The 15789-nt window shown below is 37.3% G+C and overlaps 1 protein-coding gene across 1 annotated transcript in view; it reads left to right on the forward strand.

The window, feature by feature from the left end:
• Nucleotides 1–3432: 3432 nt before the first annotated feature.
• Nucleotides 3433–15789, forward strand: part of LOC136855521 (dual oxidase-like) — a 163056-nt gene continuing 150699 nt past the window's right edge. The window contains 2 exon segments of the mRNA XM_067132636.1: nucleotides 3433–3459; nucleotides 3461–3545. Of these exon segments, the coding sequence (XP_066988737.1) occupies nucleotides 3433–3459; nucleotides 3461–3545 (112 nt within the window).

Consider the following 15789-nt stretch of genomic DNA (forward strand, 5'->3'; position numbering starts at 1 on the left):
GGGACTCAAATCTTTATATTTAATTTGTTTTAGGGAGATTGAAGGATTTTCCAGTTATCTCACAATTTATTTTAAGTAGGATTCGTTAGTCTCCAGATCTAATGTTGTGCTGAAGTTCCTGTTTTAAGAGTGTCAAATTTTTCCATTTTTAACAATAAAATTCATCTCTTTTTCCATGCTAATTTTGTTTAGTACACTGATTGCGTCATATGCATTTTCCAGCAAACATTCCTCTCTATTGCTCAGAGTTTGGTTCTTTTTTTTCCTATTCTGAATACAAATTGTGCATATGACACTTCTGTTCTCTAGTGCTTCTCTGGACCTTGGTAATATTCTTGTGTATCTGTTTCTTTACGTTATTTATGTTAACTAATGTTTCTGTATAGTCTCGTAATTTTCAGTTTCCTTGACCTATTTGTCCATGCTCCTAATACATCGATTTTCATTATTTGTCTACTTTTGCAAAGTGCATTTTCGTAAGATTTCTGCTCTCGCCAATACTCTATCCATTATTTTGCTGATTTTTTATGCTGTGATATTCTCTCTCTCTCTCTCTCTCTCTCTCTCTCTCTCTCTCTCTCTCTCTCTCTCTCTCTCTCTCTCATGAACGTGAGGTCAATTCATTCTCAGTGGCTTAAGGCTTGGATACTCATCAGTATTCCTTTGAACCGGAGTCTCTTGGCAAGCGACTGGACTGCTGGTTGATCTTGGCTGTCCGAATTTTCCTCCTTTCGTGAAGGCCAAAGACGCTTTTGTTGTTGATGATGTAAGGCGAATTTATTTTATTGGTAAATCCAACGCCTCTCCTTGAATATTTGACGGTGTCTATGGAGGAGTTATGTAGGTTAGTTATACAGGGTGCCCCACAAAAATAAAATAAGAACAGGAAGTTTGGTACAGTTAATTTGATTGTCGGATACAGAAAACATTGTTACAGCAGAGCAAAAACACAAATGTTAAATGTCGGGTTCAAAATGCTTTCCTTAGACGGTCTGACTAACTTCCTGGCGCCCTTTGGATGACTTCAAGCAGGATATTGTTCCAAGCTTCCGTAATGGAAGCCTAAAATTTCCTGGTTTTCTGTAGGTCACCCCCGTGTTTGTGAGTGGCTTCATTTGTTTCTTCTGAAAATATTAATGGCAAGGCCCAGATGCAGTTAACCCGTTTCATTCATATACAGATTATAACTCTTGTCTGAAATGCGCCATGTCCTATATCGTTGCCAGGCTAATGATCAGGGCTAAACTTAACTCCAATGAATCAGAAACTACTGAGGCAGAGGGCTGCAGTTTGCATGTGTGATGATTGAGGGTGGATGATCACCTTTTGCAGCCCTCAGCCTCGGTAGTTTTTAAGATCTGAGGGCGGACAGAATAAATGCGGAGAGAAAAAAGTGCGGACGGACAGACAAAGCCGGCACCATAGTTTTCTTTTACGGAAAACTAAAAAATACACATTCTTGTCAGCAAGAACCAACAAATAACCTGTTTCAGGACCCACAAGAGCCCAGCTGACACTCGCATACTGTTCATGGGTTGTGCAAAGGCCACTTCCATCTCCTCTTCGCCATTAACTCCTCTGCAGAATGAAGATGAAAATGATTTAGGAAAAGATTTGCCAAAATACACTAAAGAAAATATCTATTTACCACGCTGGAAACTGCGATAGTTCCTTTTGGAGTTTAGATGACAGCTGAAAGGAAGGTAGTATCAGTAGAGCTCCTGTGGGCACCAGAAGAGTAGAAAGACTGAGACCCACTTGTATGAGGGGCTAGAGGTAAGTGGAGATTTGTGGAAGACAAAGCACGTGAAAGACATGAATGGCGGGATTTCACGGAGGCCCTTCGCGCCACGCGGCGTTGGAGGCGATGGTAATGATGATAATAACGATAACATTAATAATATTACGAAAACTGCCGACAGCTTTCGAAAGGTTCTCCTAAAATGGCGAATTTACGATTGTTTTAAGTATTTCCGACGGTAATCTGCGTCCTTTACGGAGCAATTATGATTTATGACAATCGGATCGGTCCTTGAAGTGGTTAGACAGTCATTTGAATAATGGCGCTGGCCTTGCAACACACTTCATGCTGTGTCTTATGAACGTTATGGTGAACTGCTTATGGATTGAATTCAACGTAGATTAGCAATAGATCAGAATTATTGCAGTGGGCAGCATGTGAAGGGTAGTATTCAAAAGAATGTTGCTTGTGATAAGTTAGTTTTAAAACATTCGTATCTTCAGTTAGTACAAGGTTATTTATTTCTCTATGTCTCGAGAGGAAAATTACCTTTAAACGAGTAAAAAATGCGCTGAAGCAAACGAGTTTTCTGTACAGCGTCTAATCAAAGCCACCGAAAATAGATCTATCTTCGGTGGTCTCGGTATAGTGCTGTATGAGCCGCGGCCCATGAATCTTTAACCACGGCCCGGCGGTGGCCTGTCCTATATCGTTGCCAGATGCACGATTAATGGCCAACCTTAACAAATGAAATAAAAACTACTGCCGAGACTAGAGGGCTGCAATTTGGTATGTTTGATGACTGGAGAGTGGATGATCAACATACCAATTTGCAGCCCTCTAGCCTCAGTAGTTTTTAAGATCTGAGGGCGGACAGAAAAAGTTCGGACGGACAGACAAAGCCAGCACAATAGTTTTACAGAAAACTAAAATTATAGGAGAAACTTTGTGCGTAATTACGTATAATTTTGAAGAATTACATGTTATACAGAATTATAATTTCTATTATACCTATTTAGAGTCAAAATAGAAGAAAACGATTGCATATTCTAACTAATAATTTAAGGATAAATACATCTTGATAATAAAAATATATACTAAATATAAACGGCATGCGTTTCGCCACGTGGTTTTTAATGAACTTGAGATTCACACAGTTAATAGAGTTGTACTGTTGCTCGCCGCATAATTGTATTCTTTGAAAATCTTGTAATTATCGGAGTTCATAAGGAAGTTGTTTGCGAAGCAGAATGAATTTTTGCGGACGGGCAGAGTGTGAAGGCTCTTTTGTGGAGTCATTTTTATATGGACTTTATTTATTGATGTATAAATAGTTGTTCATTCTTTAATATATATATATATATATATATATATATATATATATATATATATATATTATAGTGAGTTTGTCATTATTTTTCTCAGAGAGAGAGAGAATTCAGCCAACCTAAACTTACTGAATGTGATTTCGTCCATAATTTTTCTCTGAGAGAGAAAGAGAGAGAGAGAGAGAATTGGTGGCAACCTAAACTTACTGAATGTGATTTTGTCCATAATTTTTCTCACACACACATTCATGGGTGTGAACCTAAATATGTGTCAATTGCGCTCATTTTTAAGCCTTTCCCTAATTTCAGGAGTCCAGGTTGAGCCCTGCAAAACCCCGCCCAGCTACATAGGCACGGGTATACATGATGGCAGGGCAGGACAGGCCGTCTCCCCAGAAAGCTCTCCCAGGCCATCATGAAAGGGTCGGATGGCATGGGCTCTGCCAGAAACCGAACTGCTATGCTGGCCTTTTTCGGTAAGTACAAGAGCGAGAGGATTTTTTGTTTTATTATTTTTCACTCCCGGTTTTATTTATTTTTTTTATTTTATTATATATATATATATATATATATATATATATATATATATATATATATATATACCTAAGTGAGTATAATCCATATACTAACATTCTAACAATTACTGTGGATACAAGTGAACTTAATGTTCAGGTAAAGTGTGTGTATGTTTTGACGCTTTGTACAAAATGGTAGTTTCTATCCTATTTCCAGAGCGTTCGGTATCTGTTACTCCAAAACCTATGTCAGCCCCTCCTTTTACAAAACCTGTGTCAGTCCCTCCTTTTACAAAACCTATGTCAGTCCCTCCTTTTACAAAACCTGTCAGTCCCTCCTTTTACAAAACCTATGTCAGTCCCTCCTTTTACAAAACCTATGTCAGTCCCTCCTTTTACAAAACTTATGTCAGTCGCTCCTTTTACAAATCCTATGTCAGTCACTCTTTTACAAAACTTGTGTCAGTCCCTCTTTTTACAACACCTACGTCAGTCCTTCCTTTTACAAAAAGTCCCTCCTTTACAACATCAGTCCCTCCTTTACAAAAACCCAGTCCCTCCTTTTACAACACTTGTGTCAGTCCCTCCTTTTACAAAACCTATGTCAGTCCCTCCTTTTACAAAACCTATGTCAGTCCCTCCTTTTACCAAACTTGTGTCAGTCCCTCCTTTTACAAAACCTACGGCAGCCCTCCTTTTACAAAACCTGTGTCAGTCCCTCCTTTTACAAAACCTATGTCAGTCCCTCCTTTTACAAAACCTATGTCAGTCCCTCCTTTTACAAAACCTATGTCAGCCCCTCCTTTTACAAGACTTCGGTTGGAATACAAATTCGGTTCTGTATCAAATACAAATTCGGTTCTGTATCAAAGTATGAGTGTGACAATAATTACGATGTATTGCGGACGGAGATTTCAATGCCAGTAAGTAGCGACCTTACGTCTGGTTGACTGAACATTAGTCACCCCTTACGAGGAAAAGTAAGTGGCGGTTGTAACACACTCGTTTTTTATTGGAGGAATTGTGGGATAATATCAGGTATCTTTTTATTTCCCTGATTGTGTTGAAGAAGTCGTGTTCTCGTTGGGTTTATATTATTAAAAAATATTCTGTAACCATTAAAAGATATTTTCTTAATTCATTCACTTAAAAGGGCCAATTTTTCTCTCTCTCTCTCTCTCTCTCTCTCTCTCTCTCTCTCTCTCTCTCTCTCTCTCTCTCTCTCTCTCAGTGCTGGTTGTAGGACAAACACACTTTTCTAAATATGTGTGTTTTTGTATTTTTATGATTCGACTTATTATTTTAGTATTACTGTACATTAATGAGTCAACAAGCAGGCTTGAATTTCAAAGTATGAGAGAGAGAGAGAGAGAGAGAGAGAGAGAGAGAGGTGGTTAAAATGCTACCTCTCCCTCTCTCCCCAGACAAAAACACATCACGTTCCATCATAAGCACATTCTTATGTGGCATGTAAACGTGATCTCGTTCATGTGGGCGTCGCATTTCTGGGCGGTTGTTTTGCTCATTCTTGTGTGACTTTTATACGTAGCGTTTGACCTGCAGAGAAATTTTTAAACATGAAGATGAACACGATACCGTCCGGAGTCTTAGACCTTGATCTTTTTTTTGGAGCTCTCCTTATCAGGATTCTTGATCTTGGAAAATAGAATATCTGAGATTTTTCTGGGATTTTTCTGAAGATGCTGTTTTTCGTTGGCGATTTGCATAGTAAATCCGCATATGTTGATTGTTTCCCCTATAAAGAACTTGGAAAATTGTTTTCCTTTGCGTTTTGTTTATATATTTATTAACTCAAGTTTAAATTTTTTTATATATATTTATTTCCTTACGGATTTTCCTGAAGTTTAAGTTAGTCCTTTTTTTCATTGGCAGTTTGGGTAATATATCCATAAATGTTGAATGTTCTCTTTATGAAGAACTGGGAAAATTGTTTTCCATTTCATTTTGTACTTATATTTGTTTCCTTAGGTTTAAAAATTGTATTTAAATTTATTTCCCTAGCTAAAAATTGTATATAAATTCATTTACCTAGGCTTAAATTATACTTTCTGATATTTATTTCCCTAGGTTTAAAAACTGTATTGAAATTTATTTCCCTAGGTCGAAATTGTATTTAAATTTATTTCTTAAGTTTAAAAATTGTATTTAAATTCATTTCCCTGGGTTTAAATTGATTTAGATTTAATCCCCTAGATTTAAATTATACTTACATTTATTCTCTTAGGTTTAAATTTATTTTCTTATATAAAGCACCTTTGAATTATCTGAATGTTTCAATGCGTTGGTTTAGATGTCTCTGCAACAAAAAGACGTCTAGCTGTTGAACCCCTCATTGTGTTTCAGTACGGTGAAATGGAATATTGCCCGGGTAATGAATTTCAAGGTTTTGCTTTGTTCGTGAGAACTGAAATATTTGCACGAACTTCTGAGGTTAATGGAGTCGTTTGCGTGCTTCGTTGTTGATGTAAAGCATAATTTGTACACATTGAAATGCAGTTCTGTAATGTATTTATTTACTTGAGAGCTCGTTCCTTGCAATAAGGCAGGCTCTCTCTCTCTCTCTCTCTCTCTCTCTCTCTCTCTCTCTCTCTCTCTCTCTCTCTCTCTCTCTCTCTCGTTTCCGTTTTCAGCATTGATGGAAGGCATAATTTGTACACATTGAAATGCAGTGATGTACTCGTATTTATTTGCTTGAGAACTCATGCCTTGCCTAAAGTTCTATTTCTCTCTCTCTCTCTCTCTCTCTCTCTCTCTCTCTCTCTCTCTCTCTCTCTCTCTCTCTCTCTCTCTCTCTCTCTCTGATTTTTACTGGATCATTAAATGTATTCTACTGTAGGGAAGAATATTTGCAATATTTCCTTTTTTTGTTAATGAAATTAAGATTTTTGTAGTTAAGTTATTTACGAGCCTTCTTGTTTCTAATGGATTGGTGGTATATACACTTTAGTGCAGTACTTTTTTTGCGATATTATGCGACATTGATTTTAGATATTGTCAATGCAAAAAATTTTTTTATAAGCAATTTTATGAATTTGACCTCTAAAAAAATTTCATAATGACTTAATTCATTCATTATGAAATAAATTAAATATGCATAGTCTTTTGGTTGGAAAACTTCAGTTATTTGGAACCGTGTACCTGACGTGGTTTTGATATAATTTACAAAACGGCATTCCTTTCTGACATACAGAAATTGGTCAAAGGTAGAAATCCCGTCGAACCTAATTCTCCGCCATCACCTCCCTACGAATCAGCTGATTCAACTCGGGTTTCTCGGGTGTCTGGGCCACTCTTAACAGCTGGTTATCAGAAGCCGAATCTTAAAAGTAGTGGAAATGCTATAAAGATGTCTGGTCAGCCCACGTTACTAACAGGTGAATTGGATGAGTTTTTTCAGTACGAAGGATTTTTGTTGTTGAAAGCGATTCTGAAGTTGTTTTTCGTCGGTGGCTTTTTCTGTTGTTGTTATAGTTGTGAATGGCATATTATAATGCAGTTGAGAATGATGAGGCCATTTACAACAACCGTAATTGTTCTCAGCAGTCGGCCAAAAGCCCCGCAGCGGAGTACCAGGTAGCGCACCTCGCGCGGTGCACTGTAGGCATTGCCAGGGTCCTTTTGCGGCGTCCTTCTAACCCTAGCTGCAAACCCCTTTTCGTTCCTTTTACTGTAGCTCCTTTCATATTCTGTTTCTTCTTTTCCATCATTTCATAACAGTCTTTAATAGTGCAACTGCTTTGAGGTTTTCCTCCTGTTACACCTTTCAAATCTTTTACTGTCAGTTTCCGTTTCAGCACTGAATGACCTCATACGTGCCAGCGCCTGGCCTTTGGCCTAAATTCTGTATTCAATTCAGTTCAATTAGCCAAAAGAATTACAGTCTGTGCCATTAAAAGAACGAGGAAACTGCCTCTCATTAAACGACTTTGAGCTCCTGTTGTGTACAAATGTTACTAGTATAGAATATTAATGAAGCCATTCGCCGTCTCTCACTTCGCCTCCGAAGCAGAGATGCTTTGTGAACTTTGCTCTACTATCGTTGGGGGCAAACGAGGTTGTTTGTTAATCAGCTCTCTCTCTCTCTCTCTCTCTCTCTCTCTCTCTCTCTCTCTCTCTCCGTATGGCGAGTTTCTAAAGGGAAATGTTTTCCTTTGACAGACCCGGCGGCCAGCAGGTCTCTCTCTCTCTCCTCTCTCTCTCTCTCTCTCTCTCTCTCTCTCTCTCTCTCTCTCTCTCTCTCTCTGGCCAGTTTCCAAAGGGAAATGTTTTCCTTTGACAGACCCGGCGGCCAGCAGGTCTCTCTCTCTCTCTCTCTCTCTCTCTCTCTCTCTCTCTCTCCTCTCTCCTCTCTCTCTCTGGCCCAGTTTTAATGTTTTGCATCTGATACCTCTCTCTCTCTCTCTCTCTCTCTCTCTCTCTCTCTCTCTCTCTCTCTCTCTCTCTCATATGGCTGACTGAGCTTGGTTTCTTGAATGAAGGACCTCTCTCTCTCTCTCTCTCTCTCTCTCTCTCTCTCTCTCTCTCTCTCTCTCTCTCTCTCTCTCTCTCCCCAAACAGTAATCATATGCAAATCTGGTAATTAATAATTTAAAACGCTGTTTTTGCCGTCGGCATTTCCGCTTTCATGTTCTTTCCCGGGATTCTTTGTGGCTTAATTACATAAGTGTTCAGACTATTATTCATTATTTTATGGAAGAAATGTGTGTACTTCATATTGTTGTAATATATATAATGAGATTCATTGTCAGGAAATCGTCCGTAAAATAATGTTGAGAGTATTGTACCGTGGTATTGGTGAGAGCAATGATGACTGTAATTCAGAGTGAAAAAAAAAATGTATAATGACAATCTTTGTCATTATATTTAATTACGGAATAGCAATGACGATTATAATGTAGAGAGAACAGCTACCGTAATAGTGGTGATTATAATGAATTTTATACTTCAGAGTGGTAAAAAATAGATTTCAATCACAACTATCAATTTATATTCAAATTAAAGTTATGCTTCCTCGTTTGCCTTCTACACACGATGTACAGTGAGTGTATAAGAACATTTGATAAGTAATCATATCAAGAGAGTTAGGTTCGTGTAGATGTTCTGTCAATCCTATTTGGGTAAACCACGAGCGTAGCCATAAACTGAAGATCAGAGCTCCAGAAGGTGAGATGCACTTGACGATGAATTATGTGATGACTTCCTGCGAGAACAGATGTCAGCCATGTCGGAAGAAGAAGAAGGAGGAGGAGGAGGAGGAGGAGGGAGGGGAGGAGATTAGTGTACCACATGCTGTGTCTCGTGTAGCAACAGAAAAATCTCCTTCCTTCCTCTCTCTCTCTCTCTCTCTCTCTCTCTCTCTCTCTCTCTCTCTCTCCTTTCCTGTCCCATGCACCATTCACCTTTTGTGAGGCTGTCTTCCTCCACCACCATCACCGCGAGAGTACATGTTTCTCCCCACCCTCTCTCTCTCTCTCTCTCTCTCTCTCTCTCTCTCTCTCTCTCTCTCTCTCTCTCTCTCTCTCTCCCCCAACGTAGTTAACAAGGAGCTCATTACGACCGTGAATTCGTCACATGCCTTGGTAGTCCACTATTTTTGTACTGGTATATACGTGTACTTGGACATGGTAAAAAGTTATGTTTCTGACATGTTCCCGACATGCCTTTAACATGTTTTCATCTTCCAGGACTCCTTAATAGGTGTTTTTTTTTTTCAGAGGGGGAGGGTTGAAGAATTTTTCGTTGCGTGCTGTTGAGGAAAGTTTTTTTTTTGGGGGGGGAGGGAGTAGAGGCAGTTTAAATGGTATCACGTAATTTTATTTTTAAAGCGAGACTTTAAGTGATTACTCGGTCAATACGCCATTAAGGTCATTTTTAGTTTTCTGTAAAAGAAAACTATTGTGCCAGCTTTGTCTTTCCGTCCGCCCTCAGATCTTGAAAACTACTGAGGCTAGAGGGCTGCAAATTGGTATATTGATTATTCACCCTCCAATCATCAAGCATACCAAATTGCAGCTCTCTAGTCTCAGTAGTTTTTATTTTATTTAAAATTAAAGCTAGCCATAATCGTGCGTCTGGTACCGCTATAGGTGCCAGCCACCGATGCACCTTTACCCGACCGCATCTGAGGAGCAACTGTGCGATGCCCGGTCGTGGTTGAGAGTTTCGTACTGCAGCACGTCGAGTTTCATACAGCATTATGGGCTGTACAGAAAACTCGATTGCGCCAAAGAAACTTCGGCACATTTTTTTTAAAGGTCAGTTTCAATTGACTTCCTAAATTACTAATACAAGTGGTCTTAAGGAAAAATATTTGAAGCCGAAAAATAATTTGTTAATTTTATTGTATGAAATTTTAACCTTCAGATAAAATTAGTAATTGTTATCGATAGCCACTGTAATATTCATTTACGATTGAGAGAAAATGGTTCAGATATTCTCTGTGAATTTGTACTTTCACCAAAGGCCGCCTTGAACTTGAACTCGTAAGATTTAGCGATCGGCACAGTTATAATACTGTAGATTTAACAGCTGAAGATATATATTCTTTGTGACTCTCCAGTAATGGATGATTACATAATATATGTATATGTATATATACGATTACACACACACATACACACACACACACACACACACACACATATATATATATATATATATACAGTATATATATATATATATATATATATATACTATATATATATATATATATATATAAATTTCTTGACAATACATCAGGATCGGACCAGGTTCTTTCAATTGAAGGCAAGGGGCCGCCCACGAGGCCATACAAGTAATTCCTTGGGTGCAGTTGCTTTGGGTTCAATTTCTTTTAGACTTGTGGCTCAGTGGGCAGCGCCCTGCCTTCACATTGATAGATCTGGTTTCGATCCTGATGTGAATCAGAAATTTATTTCTGTTCACACGTGATTGTGTGTGATTATTTACATATTGATTATATATATATATATATATATATATATATATATATAATATAATATATATATATATATATATATATATATATATATATATATATATATACATATATACAGTTACTTAGATTTGTAAGGGAAATGTGATAGTCTTAAAAAGTAAAAAAAATTTTCTATACACATTTGGATGAATTTTGCCTGTAATAAAATACACAGTTTTTTCTATTCGCATTGGAATTGTACCCTATTCCCAATTAAACTAAAAACGTCATTGCCCTGAAACTGTAGTTTTTAATCTAAATGTTTTTTTGGGGGGACTAAAGTTCTCAAGTCCATCACGAGACAGTTTTCTTAACGACACTTGTTCGCAAGCCGAATATCAAAGCGACATTTATAGAATGAGAATTCATTGATTTATTGCTTCCTCGACACCTTTTCTGAATGACGTCATGAATCTCCTGACGCTGATATCTGGATCACACATGTTTCCTTTAACAATTGAAGTACTCCAATGAAGTCAAGGATTACGTAATATTTAGATGGATTGATAGACGCTCGCTTCTGCGCGTGCTCACGGCACTAGCACATACGCCCACAAGCACGCGTACTCTCACAAACCATGTTTGTATATATACAGTATTTATATATATGTTTTTATGTTTGTGTGAGTGTGTATATTTGTGTTTATATGTATGTACATATATACATATATATAAATGTATATAATATTACTAATAGATAATAATAATAATAAATATATGTATATTTTTATTTATATAAGTATATTTATATTTGCTTGCGTTTTATTAATACATATATATATGTATATATATACATAGATATATAAATAATAATAATAATATATATATTTATATATATTAATATATATATATATATATATATATATATATATATATATATATATATATATATATATATATATATATATATAAGATAATCATGACTTATGCCTTCCATAAATAACCTGTTTCCCTTACTAGGTAGCGGCTGTATAAGAAAGCCCAACAAAACACTGCGATTGCCATTCTTGACCCGGTAAGTCAAGGATGTGTAAATCCACTCAGCATATGTTATGTGGGTATTTGTATTCTCTATGCAAAGAACCAGTGGATGAACAAGTTAATGCCTTCATCTAGCTCAGGCCAGTAGGAATGGCAGAGGAATGACTGGGGAAGGCATCTTAACCTGAATCCGATAGACCAGGTGACTATACCTTTCTATATACGAGTTATTCTTAGTTTTCTGTCCCCCCGCAGATCTTGAAAACTATCGACGCTAGAGGGCTGGAAATTGGTATGTTGATCATCCACCCTCGAATCATCAAACATACCAAATTTTAGCCCTCTAGCCTCAGTAGTTTTCGTTTTGTTTAAGGTTAAGGTTAGCCATGATCGTGCGTCTGGCAACGATATAGGATAGGCCATCACCACCGGGCCGTGGCTGAAAGCTTCATGGGCCGCGGCTCATACAGATCTATTTTCGGTGGCCTTGGTTATACGTTGTAGCGGCTGTACAGAAAACTCGATTGCGCAGAAGAAACTTTGGCGCAATTTTTACTCGTTTCTCTTTCATATAATAAACATAGTATTCTCTAGAAGCTTTCGCGTCAAGCCAGTAGCTCCTCGCCTTCATCCAGAAGAATGTTGGCACTTAGGAAGATAATAATAATAATAATAATAATAATAATTTTTTACTGTATGATTTGCAAAGTAAGCGTAAGGGTCTCACACTGTACTCTTCTGTTATAAGTCGAATCTGGAGTCTAGTTCCCCGTATTGCGCAGGAAAGATTTTTTGCATGTTGTGTAAATATTCATAAGCAGTCTGATGATTTTGTAATGTGATAAACCTTACCTGCGATATGATACTAGTGAAGTTTTAGTAGACCCTACGATAATATAATACCAGTGAACTGGGCTCCATTTCAACTTAACCATTCTAATATTACTGTCAAAAAGTATGTCTAATACTACTGATAAATTCTTCTTTTTATTTTTCATTATGCAGTTCATTTCGTATGCCCAGTGCTTGTGTCAGATTTATGTAATAATTGAATTGCCTTTGAGAGAGAGAGAAAATCGCCGTGGGACTTGGTCCGAATTGGTACATGAAGCACGATCAAGAATTCCCTTCGCTTGATCGACCGCAAGCAGAAATAACAGAGAGAGAATAAGAGAGAGAGAGAGAGAGAGAGAGAGAGAGAGAGAGAGAGTCGTGTCAGGCGTTCCATTTCGACGCAGGAAATAGTCTCAAGGGGTGAAAGAAAAGGCAGCTGGCGTAGATAGATTAAATCAATGAATGAAATCCAGAAATTATTTTGCTTCGAGAGAATGTTTGTATCTCTCTTTTCAAATGAGAAAGAGAGAGAGAGAGAGAGAAAAGTGACTGAAAATAACGTCCTGAGAGAGAGAGAGAGAGAGAGAGAGAGAGAGAGAGAGAGAGAGAGAGAGTGAGTTAGGTTATATCAATGAATGAAATCCAGAAATGATGTCGTTGTAAGAGAATGTGATTGTTTCAAAGAGAGAGAGAGAGAGAATTACTTTCTTGTAGGCATTGACCATTGAAAAAAAATCTGGGCTAAATCTGTCAGAGATACGTTTTGCCCCAGGGCAGACAACAGACAATGAAAATATAGAAATGGTTCCTTTTTATTCTGTTGGAAGTTGTTTTGACTACTCAAAGTGTGATATATATATATATTCTCATATGTGTATGTGTGTGTGTGTGTATATAAATAATATATATATATATATATATATATATATATATATATATATATATATATATATATATATATATATATATACATATCCACATTAACTTTTAATATAGTAAATAGATATTATTTTAGATATTGTGTTATTACTTGTTTGTACTTTTACGTATTTTAATTTAAAGAATGCAACAGTCACTCGTCAAAGTGCTAAGAATCATTCATCAGCACACTGGTGGAGAGAGAGAGAGAGAGAGAGAGAGAGATGGAAAAGAATTTCCGTTTGTGAAATCTGCATTGTAGGCTACTGTTCATCTGTCTTCGTAGCATATTGACTCTTACGCTCGATAATGACTAAACGATTCTCTTGAGCAAAGTAGAACGCATCCTGACGGCTGCTTTGTTGACCAAATGACCAACCGGTTTAGCCAATCTATAAAAGAAAATCCCGAAGGATGTTATAGGATGTTTGCCTCTGGAGAGAAGGGAGCGATAACGGTGGGGGATCCTCCCCTTAGGCACGCCAGATGGTCAGAGGAGAAGAACCATCATCATCTCGGCCAGTCGCTTTGCATGTTAAAGCCTAAATGCTGTTTAATTCTAGGTCAGGCTGAGGCAACATCTTTTGCAATACGATCTTGAACTGAGCTCTGGGGGGAAAATGGAGTCTTGTGTTTGGCTTCCATTCAGTGTGATTCGCCGTTTTCTGCTTTTTTGTTGATTCTGATGAACGCGTCAGTCGTTTCTCTGAGCAGAGCATTTTTTTTTTTTTCAGAATGTTTTACTTAGCAGATTGCTGACGTATTCTCTTGAATATTACCTTAATATTGTTAGAAAATCGTTTGTGAAGGTTGAAGTATTTTTTTTATGTTGATAATTATATACTTTAAAAAGATATAGATAAATTCTTACGTTCTTTGGCTTACAATATGTCAGTTTCATCTTTGAACATTATATATTGTAATTATTTAAAACGATTGTTTGTTAAAATATCTCATTCCTGTGCCCCATTAATTTAAAAATGCAATATCAAAGAATATATTTTGCAATGATTAAAGGTACCAAAGAATGCAAGAGAAGGTCTGGCGAGGGGCTAATCGGCATATAAATCTTTGCGAGCAACAAGGGCGCAAATGCAACGGTGGCACATACTGGGACTGCGCCTGCCTCTCTCTCTCTCTCTCTCTCTCTCTCTCTCTCTCTCTCTCTCTCTCTCTCTCTCTCTCTCTCTCTCCAAACTGTCTGTTCTTTGACGTAACAAAAACCGCTTTTCGCTGCCGATGTTCACCTATTACTTTCGTAGGCGAAGGTTCGGGCTCAATTCGTTGGCATTTAAAGGGTTGTAAATCTTACTGTCAGAAGCAAATTAGTGTTTATGAAGATTAATATTAATAAAAGACATAAAAAGTAGCTAAAATTTGTTTGCGTTTGAAGAAGCTTTAGATCTTAATGTCAGAAGCAATTTGATGTTTGTTATGATTAATGTAATAAAAGATAGGAAGAAGTAGCTAATAATATCATAAGGACGATAATATATAAGTAGCTGATATCATAAGGACGATAATGAAAAAGTAGCCAACATCTTAAGAACGATACTGAAAAAGTAGCTGACGTCATAAGGACGATACTGAAAAAGTAGTTATATCATAAAGACGATAATACAAAAATAACTAATATCACAAGGAACATAACCACTTTCTCAAGATCACAGGGGTTGCAGGCCTCGTGTCAGATGACCAGCGAGGATTATATATATACATATATATATATATATATATATATATATATATATATATATATATATATATATATATATATATATATATATATATATATATATATCAGGCACACACAGGTGAGTTTAAAGCTACCGAGATGGGTGCTGGAACTGGAGCGAGGCGGGGGCGGCGGTGGTGGGGAGCGGGGGCAGGGGTCCCTCTAGGTAGACCCCGGGTACACTGCTGCTACAGGTCTTGACCGCATTCCCCGTGGGTGTGGTGACTCGGCTTCATATTTCTTATTGGTTTGAATTTTCTTGTGAATGTATCGGGATGCAAGTGGGGGGTTGGATTAGTCACCTGCTTCCCCCACCCCCACCCACCCTCCCACAGGCCTTTCTATTCTGCTAAAGTATTAATGGTGTTGTATAGGAGGCTTTTAGTAAAGGATCAATTAGATGGGTGGGTAGGCGTTGCCATAGTCAACGAGACCGCTAGATTATAACAGCTTCAGATTTTTTGTTTTTTTATTTTTTTTTTGTAGTTTGCCGAGGGCGTATGAACCTTTTATTAAAAGGGAAGGTGAAATGGGCGTCTCACACACACACACATATATATATATATAAAAAATATATATATATATATATATATATATATATATATATATATATATATATATATATATATATATAGAGAGAGAGAGAGAGAGAGAGAGAGAGAGAGAGAGAGAGAGAGAGAGAGAGAGAAATAATCAACACAGTCACGTGTGGAACAAAAATAAATTTCTGACTCACATCA

Source organism: Macrobrachium rosenbergii, chromosome 31 (assembly GCF_040412425.1).
Source record: "Macrobrachium rosenbergii isolate ZJJX-2024 chromosome 31, ASM4041242v1, whole genome shotgun sequence".
Classification (NCBI taxonomy): domain Eukaryota; kingdom Metazoa; phylum Arthropoda; class Malacostraca; order Decapoda; family Palaemonidae; genus Macrobrachium; species Macrobrachium rosenbergii.